General features: G+C 36.1%; 1 protein-coding gene across 2 annotated transcripts in view; it reads right to left on the bottom strand.

Moving 5' to 3' along the window:
• Positions 1 to 22,014, bottom strand: part of TTC39C (tetratricopeptide repeat domain 39C) — a 37,636-nt gene that overhangs the window by 9,333 nt on the left and 6,289 nt on the right. Inside the window, exons 2-10 of one of the 2 annotated variants that reach the window (XM_051611791.1) lie at positions 17,756 to 17,804; positions 16,132 to 16,260; positions 15,080 to 15,194; positions 11,345 to 11,699; positions 9,888 to 10,056; positions 2,767 to 2,860; positions 1,807 to 1,914; positions 1,239 to 1,348; positions 417 to 540 (exon numbers count right to left, since the gene is read on the bottom strand). In XM_051611791.1, the coding sequence (XP_051467751.1) occupies positions 417 to 540; positions 1,239 to 1,348; positions 1,807 to 1,914; positions 2,767 to 2,860; positions 9,888 to 10,056; positions 11,345 to 11,699; positions 15,080 to 15,194; positions 16,132 to 16,260; positions 17,756 to 17,804 (1,253 nt within the window). The remainder of the gene's footprint in view (positions 1 to 416; positions 541 to 1,238; positions 1,349 to 1,806; positions 1,915 to 2,766; positions 2,861 to 9,887; positions 10,057 to 11,344; positions 11,700 to 15,079; positions 15,195 to 16,131; positions 16,261 to 17,755; positions 17,805 to 22,014) is intronic. The other variant, XM_051611792.1, reaches the window with a different exon arrangement.

Below are 22,014 nucleotides of genomic sequence, written 5' to 3'. Positions count from 1 at the left end.
CACAAATTATGTATTTCCTCTGAGAAAACTGACATGCAGGAAATAATTGGTAATTTTTAAAATTTATTTTGCAGCTAGTTTTAAGTTAGTTAAATTTTACATAGTGACTTTAAACAGCAGTGTAATAGCTATTGTTCAATTTTAAACAATGGGCAAACACAACTGATTAACTACCTTGCTGCATTTAGGGGATTTTTATTTTTTTTTAAACTTCTCCCAAAAAACTATTAAGTGATAAAAACGAAGCATTGAGTAACAACAGCATAATGACCTGTTAAGATTCAAACTGTTTTTCTATCACACATGCACACAGTTTTAAATTTTCATGCTGCAACAATCAGCTACTCAACTCAACAGAGAAAATTATACACCTCTCTTTTAAAAGTAAATAAACAAATCAAGGAACCATATTATACCTTGGCTCATATGCTGCAAGTTTGAGAGGGAACAGTTTGGAAGGGCTTTCCATAAGTACAATACTTCAATGGATGCCAGGACACAGAGCTCTTTGGTCGGCATTTGTTTTCTAAATCTTTCTGCCTGCAAAGTGGGAAGAAAGAGAGAAAGGAGATCGGTCATCTCCTCCTTTTACAGGGAACATAATATTCCCTAACAATTCATCAAAAACAGCAATTCTGTTTCATGAAAGCATCCAACAATTTTATGCAAATAAAGTTGGTGGCAACTTAGATTCAAGAATTTAAGACTATAATGCAACAATCTTTCAATTACTCTTTTAATTAACTTAAGGAATACATATTGATCAAAATTAAAGCTTCTTTGTAGGTAGCCTAGATTTGCTTTATTGTATTTCACAATCCCAAGCACACACTGACTGAAGGCTGAAATGGTGACATCTGCAAAATCATCAGCTGGGTGATACTTCCTAGACAACTCCTAGCATTCAAAAAGAACTGAGGCTTTGACAAACAAGATAAAAAGGAATAAGAAAAGCAAAGCTAAAAGGAAAATTACCAAAGCAACTAAAGTATCATGTATTTTTATCTTTAATAATTACTTTACTTGTAAGTGAGTAGCTAATTCACATTTCTTTTGCTAGGTCCCTAAAATACATAACAGTATTGTTTTTCAATCGGAATCCTTCCTACTAATTCTACAGAAGAAATATCAGAGAAACAGATACATCCTTCAAAATGAATACTGGTAAAGAATCCAACAGAATTGCCAAGTGTAATTACTGTAATTACTGAAACAAGTGAGTCTAGGCTAAACCAAACCTTTTTCACTGAAAACTGTTCAATCTGGTTGTTCTTCCTTTTGAAAAGCTTCTGAACTTCCTTGAACACATTTTGAGCGCCACCAACATCACCAGTGGCTCCTTGACACACTGTAAGAACACAGAAACAAAAGTCTATTAACACCACCAGGATATGAGACAGGAAAAATTAACATTAGGTATCATACAGTCACAGAAAAAGGTGCACTTGTGCACAAATGTGCAAATCCCAACTCTCCCAGGTACCCTCTGTGATCATTAACAAGTTGGTACCATACAATCTCTATTCCTATCTTTGGAATATGCCATTATACGACCTGTCACTACACTGACAATCATAATTGCAGCTAAATCTAGAAGGAGAGACAGAAAGCACTTACACACGTGCACACAAGCGTACATTATATAAACAAACAGAATTATGTAAGTTGAGTCTGGCATAAAGCTACATAAGCAGCAGGCAGTGTGGAAGGCACCATGCACACTAATAAGTTTCCCAAAGCAAAACAGTGCCAAAACCTTATTGCATCACTGACTTATCACCTATCCAACACACTGAATATACCCACCTGCTGTCAAATAAGCATAGTAGCACTGGGACCACCTGGATTCATTTTTAAGCCTTTCAAAGGATTCAAACGCATCTTTGAAATTCATCTCTATCATGCTGCACCAACCTAAAAAAAAGACTAATTGAACTGCAGAGCAAGCACAGTAATTCAAATTTGGTGTCAACATTACTGAAACACATAGTCTGTTATAAGAGCTGGAGCTAGTTTAGGAATTACACCAATAACCGGAAAATTTAAAAACAAAACAAGTCAATGACAAACACTTCAAGCCTGGTTTAAGTTTACTGGGAAATGCGGAATTATAGAAATGTTGAACTGTAAGATTCCACACAAAACAATGGGTCTGTTTCAGAGCAACAACATACCTATAGACACCAAAAGCTCTCTTTTTCTAAAATTTAAATACTGTATTTTCTAAGATGCTGAAACTTACAAAGCTACTATTTGCTCCTTTATTCTTCTCCAAAGTGACAAGATCCCCTAATTAGACACATTTGAAGTTTGAAGCAAGGTATTTTCTCCACTATAAACACTTGCATGCAAATTAAGGACATACTATTCACAGAATGACATGAACATGAAAATATTTGTCCTGCAAATGGGGAAGATTCACTAGGCTGATTAGTTTTTGGCACAGAAATGGTGATTCCACTGACAAATCAGATTAATTAATAATTTTAAACAATATTCTGTTGTTGAACAGTTTGCCTTCGATTCTACAGTCTATTCTCTGATTTTGCATAATCTTGTACCTGAAGAAAATTTTGTTACTACGAAAAAGTGTTGACATATACTTGCCCAAACAAGATGGCAGGTTTATTACCATGATCCATTCCCAACAAAGGCCAGTATTCTAAAACCTTTTAAAAAATCGTAATAAAAATATTCCAGTTTGTCACCAAAGTTGCTAGTTGAAGTTGCTAGTGAGCTATTTATAGTATAAATGTATCCACTTACCTATTTCATATAAGCAGACATGCTGAATCTCCCTTTGGTCTGTTGCAAGTTCCAAAGCAGTATGAAATGAGGTCAAGGCACTATTGATTTGACACTAACAAGTGAAAGAATTAAAAAATAAAACTTAGATGTTTTAAATTTAAAATTTATGGGATAATTTGATTTTGATAAAGAAAACATTTAGATTTCTGTTAATAAGTACTTAAAAATAACTATATGGTTAAAAAAACCCGGAGCGTCTTACAGACGCCTCCGGTTTGATTAGATGAAAAAGGCACAACATCCCATTGAGAGGAAAACCTCTAAATTAATTTCAGACTCTACATTATTATAAATGAGCTAAAACCCACCACAGAGCTAACAGCTTGAAGGAGAAAGGCTAATATTACTTCAGCATACCAGCTCCACACTGCAACTCCTTTCATCAGCTTCCCTCCTCCCATCTCTCTTCATCTGATCATTTTTGAATGGAAGCATGAGCAAATTATGACAAAGCCTTTATTTACAATGATAAATGAGCATCTTAAATAGGTCCCATAGTAAAAAGATTTTTTTTCCCATATATTTCACATTTGTGATACAAAACATAGAATCATAGAATCCTAGGGGTTGGAAGGGACCTCAAAAGATCATCTAAGTCCAACCCCCCTGCCAGAGCAGGGTCACCTAGAGCACATCACACAGGAACGCATCCAGGTGGGTTTTGAATGTCTCCAGAGAAGGAGACTCCACAGCCTCTCTGGGCAGCCTGTTCCAGTGCTCTGTCACTCTCACAGTAAAAAAAAATTTTTCAAATATTCACCTTGAACCTCCTATGCTCCAATTTGATCCCATTACCCCTTGTCCTATCACTGGTCAACACTGAGAAAAGCCTAACTCCATCTCCCTGACACTCACCCCTTACATATTTGTAAACATTGATGAGGTCACCCCTCAGTCTCCTTTTCTCCAAACTAAAGAGACCCAGCTCCCTCAGCCTTTCCTCATAAGGGAGATGTTCCACTCCCTTAATCATCTTTGTAGCTCTGCGCTGGACTCTTTCAAGCACTTCCCTGTCCTTCTTGAACTGAGGGGCCCGGAACTGGACACAATACTCCAGATGCAGCCTCACCAATGCACAATAGAGGGGGAGGAGAACCTCTCTTGACCGACTAACCACACCCTTTCTAATGCACCCCAGGATGCCATTGGCCTTCTTAGCCACAAGGGCACATTGCTGGCTCAAAAACATACTACCAAAGCCAAATTGTAAGAGACAAGGGAAGTAAGAATCACGGATACAAAGCAACTTCAATTTATATTTAAATGAAACTTTAGACAAGAATACAGTGTTTGCTTGCAAGGTACTAACAATCAGTTCCACCATGTGCAACAGTGAAAATTAAAATGTGGTAAGGAACTTGCACTCTAAAAATTATGCAAAAAGAGAACACAACAGAACACAACAGAATTAAATAAAGGGTATAGTAAAGGAGTTTAATAATGTAACGATGATCACCAATAACTTACAGCCAGTTCAGATAATTTTTCAACTTTAAAAATCAGTGGCTGTATTAAGTCTGAAATCCATTTTGTGCAGTAAGCTTTTGAGTAATCTCATATCTATTCTTATTCATCACTCTACCTTTAAAAGTAATAGATTTTTACCGGTGTTCTGCAAAATAAGAGTATCTTGAATGTTTAATTTTCTTTATTTTGAACTATTTTACCTTCTTCCACATCCCCCAGGAACCACTTTAAGCAACAGTTAGAAAATTCATTAATGTTGCATGACATGCATGAAGATAAAAAAGCATATGAGATTAAAAAATTTTGTTGATAAAATCATTAGTTACAAAAAAAAAAAAAAAAAGGTTAGCAAAAAGAGGCTGACAGTTTTGTGAGAACGAGAATGTTCTTTTGACTACCGTGTTCCTGTTTTTCCCAGTCTAGGATGGGACTTCTCCATAGCAATCATTATAAAGCAGAGGATGCCAATCAACATTTAATTAGTTTTATACACAGACACAATATATAACCCAATATGGCCTAAGCTCACTTGGATATTGTTCCTGTGTCTGTTCCATACACAATTATAGCAATTTATACAACAAAAGGATCTCTAAGCCACTCTCTGCTAGCTAAGCATCTAAGCAAAACAAACCCTTGAAAAAGCAAACCCATCATTTACACAAGCATAACTGAATTAAAAAATTCCTGCAAAAACCTGCAGCACTGCATCTTAAGACCACACACACACACAGAGCTCTAACGTGATATTATTAAATTTTCTTTGTCTCATCAGGGAAAACTGCTTCAGTTGCTAAGGAGAAACTTTACTGTAAATCATATATATTGCAACAAGACAGCACAACTGCCAGCAAAGGGATTAGCAGTTATACCAATATAAACACTGTACACTTAGAAAATAAAACTGTGACTAGACTGAGACGCTTGTTGGCATAACAGACAAATATATTACACAGAGAGACAAGTGAGTTTTATTTGCCCTCAATGTTACCAGGGCGCCTGAGACATGTACACCTTCCCAGCCCAGGGCAGTACAGAAAATACTGACCACCTAGTAATATACAAGTCCAGTAAGTTGAATATTCCATCTTCTGTAATCCATTTCTCTAATTGTCTAGATCTCTCAAGTGTTTTGACATCTGCGTAAGTCTTCTTTAAGCATCAAGCTCAATAAGTATGCTTCAGAGACACTCCTTAGTGACCTAGTGTTTAAAGTTTCAATCATCTTCAGGGATTTGTGACAACATGCTGCAATATGAATTTCTCTTCTTAGTGTTAATTTTTAAAATAAATTCATTACTATCTATTTACTGTTTCAGAGAATAAACAGAAAGAATTGTAAAGTCCCAAGAGTCTGCGACTATAACACCATGGCTGACACTTGAAGCTGATGTTCTTGAGATTAAAATACACACACTTAAGTCCTTCAACAAGCATCACTCATGACTCTCTTGGACATTACACAAAGAAAAAAAGATTAATCCATAAAATGTGCAATATACAGAACTACATAACCATAAAGAGGATTATTAAAGCTAATGCGAGAACTACCATCTTACTTTTTTTTTAGTTGAGTTTAAAAGAAAAATCACCCCAGTCCACCATCTAAGCATCTACAGAGCTTTATTCCAGAAAGTTAATTTCAGGCTTTTCAGTGCTTACTATTACTCTTGCCTTCAGTCTGTTTTTCCATGCCACACCCTCCTATCCCTAAATAAGAATACCACTGACACCAAGATTTCTACACAAGGTAACCAAAAAAGCAAGAGTCCTTGTCAGCATTACTTCTAAGCCTGCAATACCACTGCACATTTTCACCACCCTGGACACCAAACACACTCTAGCACACCTGAATGTACCACTGGTGTTTTGCCCATCAGCTGGAGTATTTGGTACTTTTTCCTTCAGACTCTTAACATGCACCTATACCCACTGAACTGTACAGATAAGCCTCTGAACGTGCAGTTTCTGTCCCATCCCCAGAGATTTCCTGTTGTTTGTATTTACACACCCAGAATCTGTTCCCACTCAAAGAAAAGCAAACTCACCCATTTTGTCAAACACTTCATTTTTGCCTTGCACCTTTTACTGTTCTCCACATGAAGCTATTAATCTATTTAACTATTTCTGAGTGGGGTGATTTGTACTATTTTAAAAAGCAGACGGAGATTTTTTAAAAGTGTTGCTGATTAAGGGGAAAAAAAGAAAGCAAAATTGCAATCTAAAAATCAGAAATACAAAAGATTCAGAACATCACATTACTCTACCCTCTCCCATGCTATTACCATGCCCATCTTTCACTACTGACCACAATATACGACACTTGAATAGTCCTAGTCACAGTTCCTAAAGTAAATTGGTATTTATTAACATAATTATGTTAGACGATACACATTTAGCAAATGGATGGCACTATTTTTATTTTCACAGTAACAAGAAAGGCCCAGGGGTACAGTTGGAAACTCTGGATGTTAGACGCTATTATACTAATTACATTTTTAAGTATCCTTTAGGCACAAGTATAAAACATTCTTCTCACTTGTTTTTAGTAGCTTAAGCTTGCATGAACCATCAGCAGCAGCTTTAGTGAAAGTATTTCAAAGACAGAAATATTCAGACATTCAAAAAAAAACACCCCAGGCTGAAATACAAACCATACAATCACAAGTCAAGCACAGCAATAGGTATATCCATAAAAACAGCCTAAGTGCATTATGTAAAAGTCAGGGGAAAATGCTACTTTTAAGTTGCTCTTTGAAAAAAGAGCGGTATTTCATCAGCCTACCAGTGCAACATTTAACCTCCTGGTGCACTTTGATTCCAGCTTTCCCTGACTCTCCCCCTCTCCTTTCCCTTAACTCATGCATTTTAATAGTCTCCAAAGGCTTTCAGACTTCATTTCTCAAAAACGTGAATGGGAAAAAAGTTGAAAGAATTTGGCCCAAGTCTATTGTACTTGTAACATTACCTCTTAGGAAAACTGAAGTCTGTTAAGGCTTTTATTGACTAATATTCATATGTGCTCTTTGGTAAAGGAAGCACTGCACTGTACATTCACATGCTCTTCATATGTCCTTCACAGCACTGTCCCTGTGAAATTGTCCCTTCTCCTCGACTGCCTTCCTTGGTGATTTTCTCCCTTGTCAGATCTGTGTCTTACTGTCCAGTATTGCATTACTGCTTCTGCGTTTTGAACAGATTCCCTGCCTCCAGGTGTCCACGGCTGAACTATGCCCCTAGTAGTTTATTTTCTCCATGGAATACAAAAACCCCACACATATGTGGGTGTACACAGACTTGCTGATGGAGCCAAATATACTATTGGTTGAAAGCTACACAAAACATACACAAGATCAAAGGGTATAAAAAAAAAATCCAGTGGACCAAGTGCTTGTAGGGTCTAATACAAACCCTACAATAACCATTGCTGACCTGTATTTCTAGAACACACAAACTCTTCTGTATAACAATATCTAAGCTGCCTTTCATCTTTGTACAATAAAATTTTATCACAGAACTGTTACAAGATGACAGATGTTAAAGACTATAAAATATATAAGCTTCCATTCAAGATAAACTTTTAAGTGCGTATAGGTTAAAGCACAGACTTCCCAGTTTCAATAAACCATCTGAAAATAATACCCCCACAGCTGATGGAAAGAATTTAAACCTATCTGTGTATTAACAATTTCAAGGAAGGCCATATAAGCAGTTCCCAGACTGTGCAGGAGCTCTCCTTATCCACCTTGGAAATGAGGCAGACAATACAGTGCAATTAATTTGTACTCTAAGAGTATGTGTGTATGCACTTATGGTTGAGAACATACAATGGATGCAACGTCCGAGCAAACTAAGCTTGTAAATTCCTAAGAGTCTACAGAAAAGCTGAGACATTTAACCAAAACATTTATACACAGCAAAGTCTCAGTGATACTGTACCACTTAGAACAAAGCCATGATGTGGGTGGGAAAGAAAGGGCTGCTGAATGGAAAAGCTCTCATGCCAACACATGAATAGCAAAAGGACATTTTAATTCCTGTTAGCAACTAATAAGCTTTCTGCTGACTAAAGGTATGGCTACATCTCACAATGCACAGCATTCTGCCTGACTAAGCTAACTGACCTCGTTAACATGGCCATGCTATCTCTGGCACAAACTACTTCACTCGAAGCTAAACTTCCATGTACATATACTGCACATTTTAGAGAAATCATTTGCACAATATTGTAAGATAACGTGAAGAACCCTGCTTTGAAGCATAATGTTACTCCAGAAAGGAGAGGAGTCATCCCAAACCTATCCTCTGTATTTGCACACAGAAGCATACACTCATTTTATTGACAACTTATGTTTACAATTTTGCCTAGCTTTCCCTGAAAGTCAGAACAATCCGATGAATTTTATTCCACACTATGCTAATCATGGGGGGGAAGATAAAAGAGTCCCAAATACCAAGTGATACTCCAGCAATCAATATATTTATACTTTAAAATGCACTTGCATTCACTGAGAAGCTATTCTTAACAAATTTGATTTTTACCATAAGAACAGAATGTGCATATAATTGGACAAAGACCATTAAAACCTTTCCCACTCATAGAACAGATTGACAGCTTGCCTGTGACAGCGTAATTCCCAAATGCACTACTGTTTTCAGAAAGACAGCAAAAAAAAGAAAAACAGCATCCAGATCCTATGCTAGAATATGCCTGCAAAATCTGACAGGCCACTGAATCCTGCCCCTCTGTTCTGATACTGCTGCTGTGTCCCTCAAAATACTACGCTGTATTTGTTAACTGCAAACCCTACCAAAGAATGACCACCAATATTATCATCTGGGTTAGGTCTTCTAATTATGATGTTGAGATGAAGGGTTTGAACAGTCTGGGTTTGTGCTTCTGTATTGCATTTTCTCATTGATGTAATTGCTCTGGAAATACTCTGGTCTGGTAAAACCAGCAGCTAGGAGTTGAATAGTTTAAATTCCCACCACTTGTATTATCACAGATTCTTGAAGAATAACTCAGCCAAAAACCAAGAGGCTGCTACACTGTTTGAATAGCACTGCAACAGCATTCACAAACACATTTTCAGTTAATACATCTCTGCTTGGGTCAGAGCTTACCACTAACAACAGAAAACATCCTGGCTTGGCCTCTTAAAAGCAAAAGCAGTTATTTGAGGGAAATTATTGCAGAAAAGTAGCTGTATATGAACAATGCATAAAGTGAAAAGGGGAACATATGCTATGTAGTCAGCAGATAAGACTCAGATTTTAGCTTTACAAGCAAAACTGAAATAGCTGTTTATACCACAAGACACTCTTAAGTGACCAAAACCACTTCCTTTTAGCATAGAACTACAAACATATCAAGTAGTTAAAAAAAAATTTCAAAGTGCCATTAATTCAAATAGAAGTAGTGGAACAGCAGGTTTGGCATGTGAATTCGAAACTAGGAGGAAGTTAATCGATTCTTCTTATTTATTTTTCCATTTATCTGTATCTTTAGTCACAATTTGCTCAAACTTGCACAGTTTGTTCATGTTAGAAAAAGATAAAACAAAGGGTAGTGAGGAGAAGTCAGTCAAAAGGAAGAAAACATGCAATACCTCTAATCGCTGTATCCTTCCCTTGAAGAACATGAACAGAGAAGAATTTGGATATGCAGATTCTTTTTTCTCAAGAATTTCTTTTGCCTCTTTCAATCCTGCCTTGTTATCGCTACCATCAAGGGCAAAAAAGGGACGAACAACTGTGTGGTACCATAACAGAGCTAACCTAAAAGAAATGTAAGAGTAAAAAGGATTACAGCTCATAAACAGAAATTTAAGAATAAAGATCTACACAGTCAATTTTTTTAAACTATTCTGAAAGACATGAATCTTATACAAACTGGCTTTAAAACAAACACAATACTATTGCCACGCACCAATGTACTCCTAAAACACGCTTAAACATACAATTCAGTGGATATTACGCAAAGGTCAAGTAACAATCAAGCTCATACCATCAAAGCAGTTGATCCTTTAGAACTCTGCAGATTTTAAAAAAGTAAAACCTACAGGAGAACTTCACAAACTAATTGCTTAGGAAAGGAAAAAAATCCACCCTACGACCACCAAAAGTAACACACATTAGCAGACACACTTGAAATCAATGTCAAACAGAAATACATCTGGTGTCCAGAGGGAAAGACATGACCTACGTTGCTCCTGGAAATAAGGGCAGAGCACAGAGATTTCCAAGACCATCTAAAGGAAGAAACATCCTCAAAAATACCATTTTTCTACCCCAGAAAGGAGAAAGAACAAATCAACAGCAACATTTAATCTTAAGCTTTCTTAAACAATCAGAAATCTAATTCTTCCTCTCAAGCAGAAGAGACTTTAGCTCTGCTGTCAATGTTTCAGAAGTGCCATCAGATGGTACCTGCAGTAGGTTCACTAATAAAAGTATTATTTTGGAGATAATGCAGTAACAAACCCAATTATGAGAGCAGTTTAAATTAGGTCTGGCTAACCCTTCACTGGATAAAAAGACCGGAACATAGTATGAAGGCTTGAGGAAAAAAGTACACAAAAACCACTCCTCTAAAAAGACTACAAGGGAACATCCCATGTTACTCATATGCCAAAATTGAACATAGTCTGGAAAAGAACTTTGGTTAATAGTAATGATAAATATCTAGGTGAGATCAATGACTCATACAAAATAGTATGCTCTCCCTAGCAAAGAATATAATTCAGGAAAATCTACTCAACCTTCAGGGGGTGCTCATATTTACCCTGGTACCATATAAGCTACTATTAGAATAGCAGGCACTGAAGAATGCGGTAAAATACCAGCACAAATCCCAAACACATACAAATAAAAACAGCAGAGAGATCTCATACGCTAGTAAGAGATGAATTTACTAAACCATGGCACATTAAACAACAAACTACAAGTTTATTTTACCTGCTGTTGTTTCCTTTAAAACAACGTGACTTTTTGGTTTTGACTTTTTTCCAGTTACTTACTTTTAGTACTAAGTTATCTACCAAAGCATTTCAATATAGCTACTCACGTAGCTAAAGGGGCCTTCATGTCCTTACTTTCACTTGCATACATCAGTGAAGAAAGCCCCTGTAGGCGGTCTCCAGGAAAACCCAGCAGGTTGATGATTTTGAGCAGGTTTGGGGGCACCATGGATATGCAAAGATGAAAAAGTCCATATCCAAAGCTAACAGCACCTTTCAGTCTGTTTAGCGAATCCTCCGTTACACCTTCTGCAGCAATATGATTATCATTTGCAGTATCAGAAGTCAAGGATTCCTGAGTAGTTTTCTTCTGATATATTTCCTGAAGTGTATTAATGTCCGTATAGCACTTATTGTAAATTTTCCAGGCTTTTCGGAGTATCCACCCACCTTTTATGTATGCTAAAAATTGAGGGAGAAAAAAAATATTTCAAGGACCTATTAAGTGGAACACAGTAAGTAGTAAGTGCTATTTCACAAATCCTACGATGCTTTCTCTGTTTGCATTAACTTACTGTATAATAGGATTTTGTAATAGCTACTGTCCTCTTCAAGAGGTCTTCATACTTGGCATTACAAACTTAAGAGCTTTTCAACCAGAGACTTCAGAACAGCATGCAATACAAAGGGACTCTCTTTCAGCCACGTCACAATACAACTGTCAGAAATGACTTAATGCTGGATTCTGCTCCACTATAGTGGAGATGAAATGGCTGCCTGGCAAACAGAGAGAGGCAAAACTCAAAGAGATTACATCTCTTAAGCCCATATGATGTTAAAAGACAGTTAAGTACTAAGAAAACCCCTTCGCGTTAGATAGTAAGGTTTTCAAAACCATCATTTCCCTGCCCCTCGTATGAGCACAGTGCCTTGTAATTAAGAAGAAAAAAAGGAAAAAAAAAGGAAAAAAAAAAAGAGGAAAAAACCCCCCACATAAATTCCACAATTCCAAAACATTTTTCAGTTGCTGAACTTCCTCAATTTGAAATTCAAGCTGGATACCTTAATTTCCCTAAAAACTACATCATGAGCATTCTCAGTTGAGAATGAGAGAATTCTCAGCCTCATTACTCTCTTTACAGAAGGGTAAAGAAAGGCATGTCACAAAAAGATGAAGATGCCCAGTTTGCTAATTTACACAGTATTCATCTTGGTTATATCACATCCTTTGGCAATGATAAGTGGCAAACTAAGAAACAAACACAGGATATACTTATATGTGTTAGCTGTAAAAGCAGACACCAGCATGTTGACTGAGACAGGAAGAGTTAGAAGATGCAGTTAACAACAGTTAACTAAAATGAGAGAAAATAAAAGCATGCTCATAGCAGCAGTGTTCTAAACAGATACCACCAAATTAGAAGAGATGAGTGTTATAACTGATGCCAGAATTAGACCACAACAGGTGGGGTGTGTCAAAGAAAAGGAAAATGCCATTAATGCCAAACCACTTGTATAAGTCTTTTGATGTCTTTGACAAAATCCTTCCAATTAAAAAAAAACATAAAACAAAAAAAAAACCTTTATAGACAAAGCACCATCACAGACCAGACTACGTCTTTTTTGGATTCTTGTTTCATGAAGAGGGGATGAAGACAGTCAGTCTTAAGAAATCACCCTGAGAAAGACTGCAAGAATTTGTATTTTCAGTTGCAACAGGAGGGTTCTGTCATTAGCTTCAAGTACTAAAAAAATTAATCCTTTATCTTGAGTTCCATATTAAAATGTTGTAATAAAAAATGTAAGCCCCTGCCATGATTCAGCTTCATTACAAGACAAACGTTAGTATAATTTTAAGCAAGTAGGTCACATTTTGGCTGCACAGAATGTTTTAAAGTCATATGGTCCACCACAAGATGAATGTTCATACAACTATGCACAGCAGTGCTGCAGAAAAATAATAAGGAAAACCCCGTATTTTATTTATCCTACAGATAGCATTTCTACTAATAGTTAATTACTGTGTTCTGATGCAACAGAAAGGATCCAATGTGGAAAAAAATGTAGTTCTAGACTTTACGTCCATTTGTGTGCTGTCATTAAGAGTTCACTAATATCAGCATAACTAATAGATTTGATAGTATATACCAAAATAAAACAATCTAACGAATTAAAATAATTTCTGACTTTTTAAACATAAAAATTTAATCAAGCCAAATCACTGAGCTAATTTCCCAATGTGAACTTCTGAAAGCAGTCAGACTCATGTCAGCAGTGGTAAACATCAATAAAAAGTAGATAAATATTGCTGTGGGAAGCTAATTCAAGTTGCTGTGTTACTAGCTGTATGATTAAACTATTTGTAATACATCCATGAGGGTGGAAAAGAAAACCTAAAATGTGTTAGGCACATGAGAAAGCAGCCTGAATGTCATCATATGCTTCTTGTCAAACTGTTCCAGGAAGAAAACCAAGACATTTTTCACCCATCCACTGATCAAAAATATTGTTTGCCTCTGAAGAATGCCTTTTTTTTTTTTTCCAAATTACACTCACTTCAGTAATCTGGTTGCTATTTCTGTATCCAAATCATGATAAAAACAAAAAATGTTTCTACATAATCAGAAAGATAACATAACAAAAAAACCTGAAATAATATGTCCAACAGTTCAGCAATAGCAGTAACTAGCCCTTGCTGAGGTGACATTTAATTGCTTGGAAGTAAAGATTTCAGGTATATTTTTTTACTCAGTAACCTAAATATATTGCATGTTCTGCAGTACTCTGCTACCCACTTCAGTTCTCTGAGCTGCAAAAAAGAGAAAAGGAGAACAGACATAACCTTCAGTTACAGCATCCAACCCAGTTATGCAGCAGCAGCAAACATACTGAAATACGAATAAAGCCTCAAGAGGGGGGAAAAATAACCCCAGAAATGAAAATTATGATGTCATGGCTTGGAAGAAACCAAGTTTGCACACTACAGAAAGCATTATCTTCTTGACAGGAGATCAGAGTGTTATTTTAAATTATCTGAATGTTATTTCCCAGATTCCGTTCAGCTGATCAGCAGGGTTTTCACTGACAATCTGGTCTGACTGCTATCCCTTGGTCTTCACTGACTTGCTAAGAACCCAGGAGTCTGTTCATTTTGTATATGACCTTGACCACATTCTCTATAAACTCATGGGTGAAGGCATGTTTTAAAATTATGCAAGAGATCCAGGAATGCAAGAGTACATTAGAAACAGCTTTGCAGCTGAGGCAAGGAGGTTTGTATTCAATGCAACAGGATTAACCTCTTTGGCACAAAGGACACACTTCAGTGACCACAGAATAAGGACTGATTCAGCAGCTCCATCTTCAACACATTACATTTAGAATTACTTTCACTGGCAGTTTGTCATCGCCCCGAGTTGTCACTAACACAATGCATATGGGACATTAGGATTTTCCTGGTGGCCTGGATCTGTTGGTAGGCTCTTTTATCTCACAGGCCACACGAAGCACACAGATGCTACCCAACTTCGTACCAACTCCCCACATGCCTCTATGGGAATATGCAAAGGATTCCAACCTATCTAAGGAGAATCAGTTTGGTATGAAAAAAGCAGAAAGCTGTAATTGATAAGAATCCAACTCATTTTACGATACTACAACCTACACAAAGGTAGAACAATACCTCTGCAAGTGAGCCAATCTTACAATGTTTCAAATGGAACCACACTCCTTATTACAAAACAAATCGTCTTTACTGGTGGTCATCTTGCCACTCTGTGATCAAACTTTGTGAAAAAGATACCATGCAAAAAATAGATCTAAACATTAAAGCCACAGCACACCTGATAACTCTTGTTTTACAAACGAGAGCACAGCCAAGTAGACTTGACAATCTGCTACAATAATTTGTCTTTGTAGACGATCTATCATGGACAGAGTGGATTTTCGTCCATCAGCCTGTTTGGAATACACAAACACAGAGGCAGAGAAAAACATTAACAAAGACAATACTACATACTAGTTCAAACCTGACAAAATAAAAAAATCCAAAATTACCTGCAAGTTTTAGTATTGCTACTAAATTAACACAGCATTTTGAAGTGTAAAATTATGCTAAAATTTCTTTGATAGCTCATCAAGCAAGCTGCTACTTAATCAACAGGGAAACATACATATTTGCTATTAGGTATCTTCTTAAAATTCTATGAATATTCAGAAGAGATTTAAATTTATTTCTAAAGGCATTAGACATGCAACTAAAATATATTAGATAGGAAGAGGCAGAAAGAGGTGTATAACAAGTGACAGGGAAAATACAGTGCCTCTTAAGAGCAGAGTTAAGTATGTCAGGTTCAATACTTTTCAGTAAACTAAATATTGAAGAGAAATGGCTTCTTTTCCTGCTGTAGATCTGCTGTGTCACACTAGGTAGGCCATTTACTCAACATTTCTATTCTACCACTCTAAGTAGTTCTCTATCTGTAGGCTTTATTCTTCCTTCATTATTTAGAATGAAAAATCCAAAAAAGGAAGGAAAATTCCCAAGGAGTGTGCCTGGCACACAGCACTCGGCAGCCTTAAGCATCACAACTTTTGAACATTACTAGAGCGTGTATTGAAATAATTTTAGGTCAGTAATTTGAGGTTAAGAAAATGTGTTTAGAAAATAATTACTAACAACAACACAACCTGCTGCTTCAGAAGTGAAAAAACCTCATTCTGAGTGTTAGGAAATCCAAGCAAAATACTTCACCTAATTCCTAAATTTATTATTAACCTCAACTGTTCTTCACATGTCAAAAGCCAAAGAGTCAAAATACAAAGAGGACAGAAAGGAGTTTCCAGAAATGTGTCTCCCACACATAATTATGTGTTCTACAAATAACGTTCTTACATTCTTCTTAATTTTATTCTTGATTGTTTCTATAACTCCAGCTTCTTCACTTTCGCAAAGCTTCTCTGTAGCCTTTAAGTCATCACATGCCAGTTGCATCTTCTCTTCTTCAAATGTCATCATAGCATTCTACCAAAAACCAAACAGATTTGATGATAAAAATCATAAATATTGTTATTTCTACAAAAGCTACAGGAGATTAAGTTTTCATTAAAAATTGAAAATATTACTTTAAAAAACATACGAATACACACACTTCTATATACACTTCTACACAGAAACACCAAACTAGAGAGTTCAGTGTGCTTTACCAAAATGTCAAGATAAATCAGAAAACACAAAGTCCTCACCCCTTGTCTTAACAAACCTTCATAGGCAGCCACACTGAATACTAACATACCTCATTAAGCAGAAGAAAAATTTATATTAATTAATTTTCAATTATTGTTATATAAGGCATGATTTCCATCTGTGCAGTTGCTGCTTTTATATAATTCATCCTCATAAATAACAGGCCTCCAAAGTCAGTAGCAAGTAACAGCTAAATGCAATTCCTGCATACGTAGGAAGAAAAAAACAAAACCAAAACATCCAACTCCAAGCACTGCTGAATCAATTTAGAAAGAATTTCAGCAGTACAAGTAACTTCTTTTCTTGATGCTTTATTAAACAAAAGCTCTGAATGACACAGGCATACAAAGTGCTTCTGCTATGTTTAGAACAGTAGCTAAGCAAGATATTTTTAAGATCCAGTGATGCTGCACTGTGATGTTACACTGGTTCAGCGCATCAACTCAGATAAGGAAGTCTGAGAGATTCTGCCTCTTTCCTTTCTCCTCTCCACTGACTTTAAAAGCAAGCATATGCCCCAGGAGGTTTCCTAACCAATATCTTTTTCAATATGGCATAGTCTACAGGCACTAGAGAGAATTCAAATTAATATCATTTACAACATACCTATTTCTGGCATATTATAATAAATTCTGTATGTAAAAAGAGCATTAGGATAGAAAATTTCTGGTGCAATCTAAGATAAACTGCGAAGTCTGAATAAAGACAGTCTAAAAACCAAGACCCAAACATATTTTAATATTCCGTTTTTATGCAAGATACTCTAATTTTTAATGCATTAAAAAAATAAGAAAAGCATTTAACAGACCTAACTTGCTCATTACAACTCTTTAGTCAGCCAGTATTCTCAGTTCTAGTACATTCAAAAAGGAAGCAATGTGAATGGACCGAATGAACAACTTTCACCTGGCAGTATGGACAGAGAGATTTTCAAGAGCAAAAACTATCAGGAAAATGGCATTTGTGAGTATTACTTAAATAATACCTCTACTGCTTATTTAAGAGAGGGTTTTATTATGGCTCTTTTACTGGAACACATAAATACTTGATACGTTTCAGCACCTGAATCACAGAACCTTTACTTTCCATTTCAGCCACATAAGTAAAGTTTTATATAACATAGGATGTTTTGTAGCTAGATTCAATCTAAAACTGTAAAAAAATTAAGTCTCATATATAGAAATAAACTAGAGCATCCACCATTATGAACACATGCATGCACTCACAGACATTAACCACAAGAAATGTGTGCTCTCTGCTCCCATCTACTCACCAAAAAACTGACAAAACTAGCTCCAAAACTCATTAACGGGCTATGGTTTCTGTAGAGAAAACAAAATATAGTTAATATATTTGCACATATTTCCTTTTGTAAATATCAATATTATGTTTCTCTATTTTAATTTATACATCTGTAAATAAATATTGGGGTTTTTTTGGTAGTAAATTACAAACAAACGTCTCATTCTGCAAGATATAATAGAACCAGAAAGGGAAAAGCTTCATCATTTTTATGAAGACTCAAATATTCTTTTAAAAAATTTAAAGCACTAAGCTGTGTCAATTTTTTAAGATAAGCCATTATCATCAGAATATATTCAGTGCAGGTAAAAAAAACACATTAAGAGCTACAAAAAAGTTTAAAATCTGCCAATTCTAGTCTTCTCTATCATCTACAATTTTAACCAAGCAGACAAACGCTAACTAGTTCCATTAAGAGACAGCCATTTTTCCATGTTCCTATAAATTCAAGTCAACCTACCCTGATTAAAAAAAAAAATAAAATCATATGCCACATAACTAAGTTTTTGGAAATACCAGGTTCTTACAAGACTTTAGGGTTTTATAGCCCAGGATTCATATCTTACTACACTATGGGGAATAGTTTTAAGATGTTTTGCCCATTCTGTTTGCAGGAATGTTCCAAAAGGACAAAATCAACTGCTAGATCAAAAAATTTAGGCAGACAAACTATTTGTTTAGGCTTGAGGACTACTGTAGCCACACTGACCACGAGGCTCCTACAGTAGTATCATATAGAAGGGATTTATAAAAAAATCATTTCAAGATCTCAGCAGTGGGCTGCCAGGTTATATGTCCAAGTATAAATATCATTACTGGAATAAGGTTAAAATACATATAGCACTCCAGAAGGAAAAAAAAATAAAAATATATATATTATTTTTATATATATATATATATATATATATATACACACAGAGAAACACTGACTTCCCAGGATTTAAGAAGAGGTAAAATTTATGCTATACGTACATATATTGCTACAGTACTTAATGCTGTTTCCAACTTAATTCTGCAAGCATCAGAGTTTTAAAATAGGACAAGCACTTGAAAAACATGAAGATAGTATATTGTTTATTACAACACTAATTTCCAGTAGTAAAACCTTAGTCTAACACAAGAGATTATCTTCTTTAAAGATAGTCAATGATATCCCCCCTTTCTCAATTTTTTATTTAGCATAAATATGTAAAAGGACAGGAATAAGACAATAAACAGGGAAGCTTAATGCAACAAGTCAGAACTTTAAAATCTTCCATTTGTATATACATTGCACAGTTCTGGATACACATGCAAATAAACATAACTTGCCACATTTTTTCATTATTTTTTCCAAGAAAAATAGGTTGTGCATTTTCCCCTTTGTTGGCAGTACAAGAACAGCTGCCAGTAAACGCTTGTGAGATTCAGTATCTGGACTGTTCTCTACCAGCAGCTGTGTTAGACAGAGCAGCAAAAATCAGCTACACAAGTTACACTTGATGCTGCGAGCAGTTTCAGCATGAACTCCTACTGCAGGGGGCACACGGCTCTATCTTATAAGCCACTTTTCAACCCATGGGGCATGTGGGACCCATTCAGCAGCCAGTCTTACCACCATCCTCCACAGCACATAACCTCCACCACACGTTTCAAGGTCACATCTACTGCATTATCAACACTCAACGGATATCAAACTGCAGAACAGATCAGCACCCTGATTTTTTACATTTATGTACGAAGCTGCACTTACATCATACTTCCAAGAAAGGTAAAAAAAAAAATAAATTAAAAAAATCAAATGCTTAATTTTTGAGCTTCCTTCTATCTAAATACACAGCAAGAAGTTCAGGGGAGGCAGGCAGGTAGGCATCTCTAGGTAATAATTCTTTCATTGTGAAGTCCATTCGCAACAGAAAATTGTCAGAAAAAGACTGTTTAGCAGTGTGAATTAGAAGTCAATCGCAACAGCCTTCAAATATAACCAGAAAAATAAAAATGCATGACCAAGCAAATATGTAATTATGATTGCACTTTTCATAAGATTCTTAGAACACCACTTCCTGAATATTAAGTTTCCGTCCACACTGAAAATTTTACTTTACTACCAGGAATAGATCCAAAGAAATTATTTTTAATGGAGTTAACTAAAATCTGAGCATCTGAACACCTGTAAAAAGCTTAATCATAAAACTGGTAAGTATTACACTCCTACTAAAACTTTGTACAACACAATCAAGATTTTGAAGTGGGTTTTTTTCCAATCTGAAATGTACATAAGCAACTCAAATAAGCTTAGCAACGTGTTGGGTCTCAGAAGAAAGCAGAACCCAGACATTCCTTAGGACTTGGCAAGAAAGATGCACAAGTTTTATCAGCAAAACATAAATACAAAGTAAATATTGTGGAGTTCCAGAATACATAGTAAAAAAGTGTTGCATGTGAAATCATTTTAAATTCTAGACTACTTTTCATTTTCTATACATTTATAAAACAAGTCCTCCTGTTGTAGAAATAGTTACTGATGTTTTATATATATATCAGCTTTAGAGATACTTGATTCCCTGTCTTTGGGAACAATATTTTCAAATAAAACAACCTGAATAAAGATCATGTTTGGGAGTGAAACCACTAAAACCGAATAAACAAGAACATAGTTTAGAACAGAACAGCACATATATATGCTATTTCAGCAACTAAATATATATGCTAATTTGGGCACATTATTCAAACATTGTTTTTTAAATTGGTTTTCTTCTCTCTTCAGGACTTTAGGAACCTGTTCTTAAGAGTGCAAATACATAACAAAATTTAATTTTATATATATTTAAACAGTTTATATCTCTTTTTTTAGTAAATTTTAATACTACATTAAAAAATGAGGCAGCTAGTTAGAGTTGAGAGCCAACTGCTCTTCCAAAATTACAAAAGATACCAAAGCACTTACTACCAGCAACTAAAATTTTCTAAGAATTGTAACAAATATTTGTCCCAGTAAAACTGAGAAGTTTTTCCTCCAATTCCCAAGAAGAATAGTCTTCTTTCAAAACTGCTTCTCGATTTGCACTTCAACACTCATAGTTCATTGTTTGTGTCTTCCACCATGATTAAAAACAAAAAACTCAAGAGCCAGACTCTACTCTGAAATTATCTCTAGCTGTAATACATGAGGTTGCCGATTAGTCCTTTTTAACTTTCAGTCACTCAGACTATAAAAAGCATTGTCATTACAGCCCATATGGGCTGTAGCACATAAGGACCCTGAAGCAAGAACAGGATGCGTAATGTACTCTGTCTGAGAGCTTCTGTTGAGCCCATGGTGTTTGCCAATCAAAACATGAAAACTTCACTGCAGGAGCTCCTCACACAAAGTCTGTGTCATCACTAAACAAAATAAGGAATGCTTCTGCCACATTCCTAAATCGTCACTGGGTAGAGACTATAATTGAAGCTTTGGGGAAAATAGTTTCTTACGGTAATTTCAGCATTTAAATTCCATTTTAAACAACAACAGCGTTTAGCGCTCAATCTTTGCAAATATTATGTTGAATCATAAAATCATAGAATGGTCTGGGCTGGAAAAGAACTTAAAGATCATCTAGATCCAACCCCATGCATGGGCAGGGATACCTCCCAGTAGACCAGGTTTCTCAATGCCTCAACCTGGCCAGGGATGGGGCAGCCACAACTTCCCTGGGCAACCTCTTCCAAGGTCTCACTACCCTCACAGTGAAGAATTTCTTCCTAATGTTTAACCTGAATCTTCGCTCTTCCGGTTTTGTTCCAGTCCTCCTTGTCCTCACACTACAAGCCCTTGTAAGAAGTCCCTCCCCAGCTGCTTTCCTATAGGTCCCTTCAGGAACTGCAAGGTGCTATAAGGTCCTCCCTGGGCCTTCTCTTCTCCAGGCTGAACAGCCACAACTCTCTCAGCCTGTCTTCACAGCAGAGGTGCTCCAGCCCTCTGATCATCTTAGTGGCTCTCCTTTGGACTCGCTCCAGCAGCTCCATGTCCTTCTTAAGTTGACTGATAAGTTCAACAGTTTGGGGCTATCTTTTCCTTGAGAGCTAAGAAAAGGCTTCCAAAGGCACAGTAATGTCCCAGAAAACACCAAGGCATGACTAACGAAGACAGCGAATTTCTAAGAAAAGCACAATTCCATGAAAATTACTCTTAGCTCAATCTCTTTATAAGTGACCTTCAGCATCATACATGATTTTACATCTTTTGACAGATTCCAAAAAGTTGTTAAG

The sequence above is a fragment of the Apus apus genome, chromosome 2 (genome assembly GCF_020740795.1).
Source record: "Apus apus isolate bApuApu2 chromosome 2, bApuApu2.pri.cur, whole genome shotgun sequence".
Lineage (NCBI taxonomy): Eukaryota > Metazoa > Chordata > Aves > Apodiformes > Apodidae > Apus > Apus apus.
This window is presented reverse-complemented; position numbering and strand designations above follow the sequence as displayed.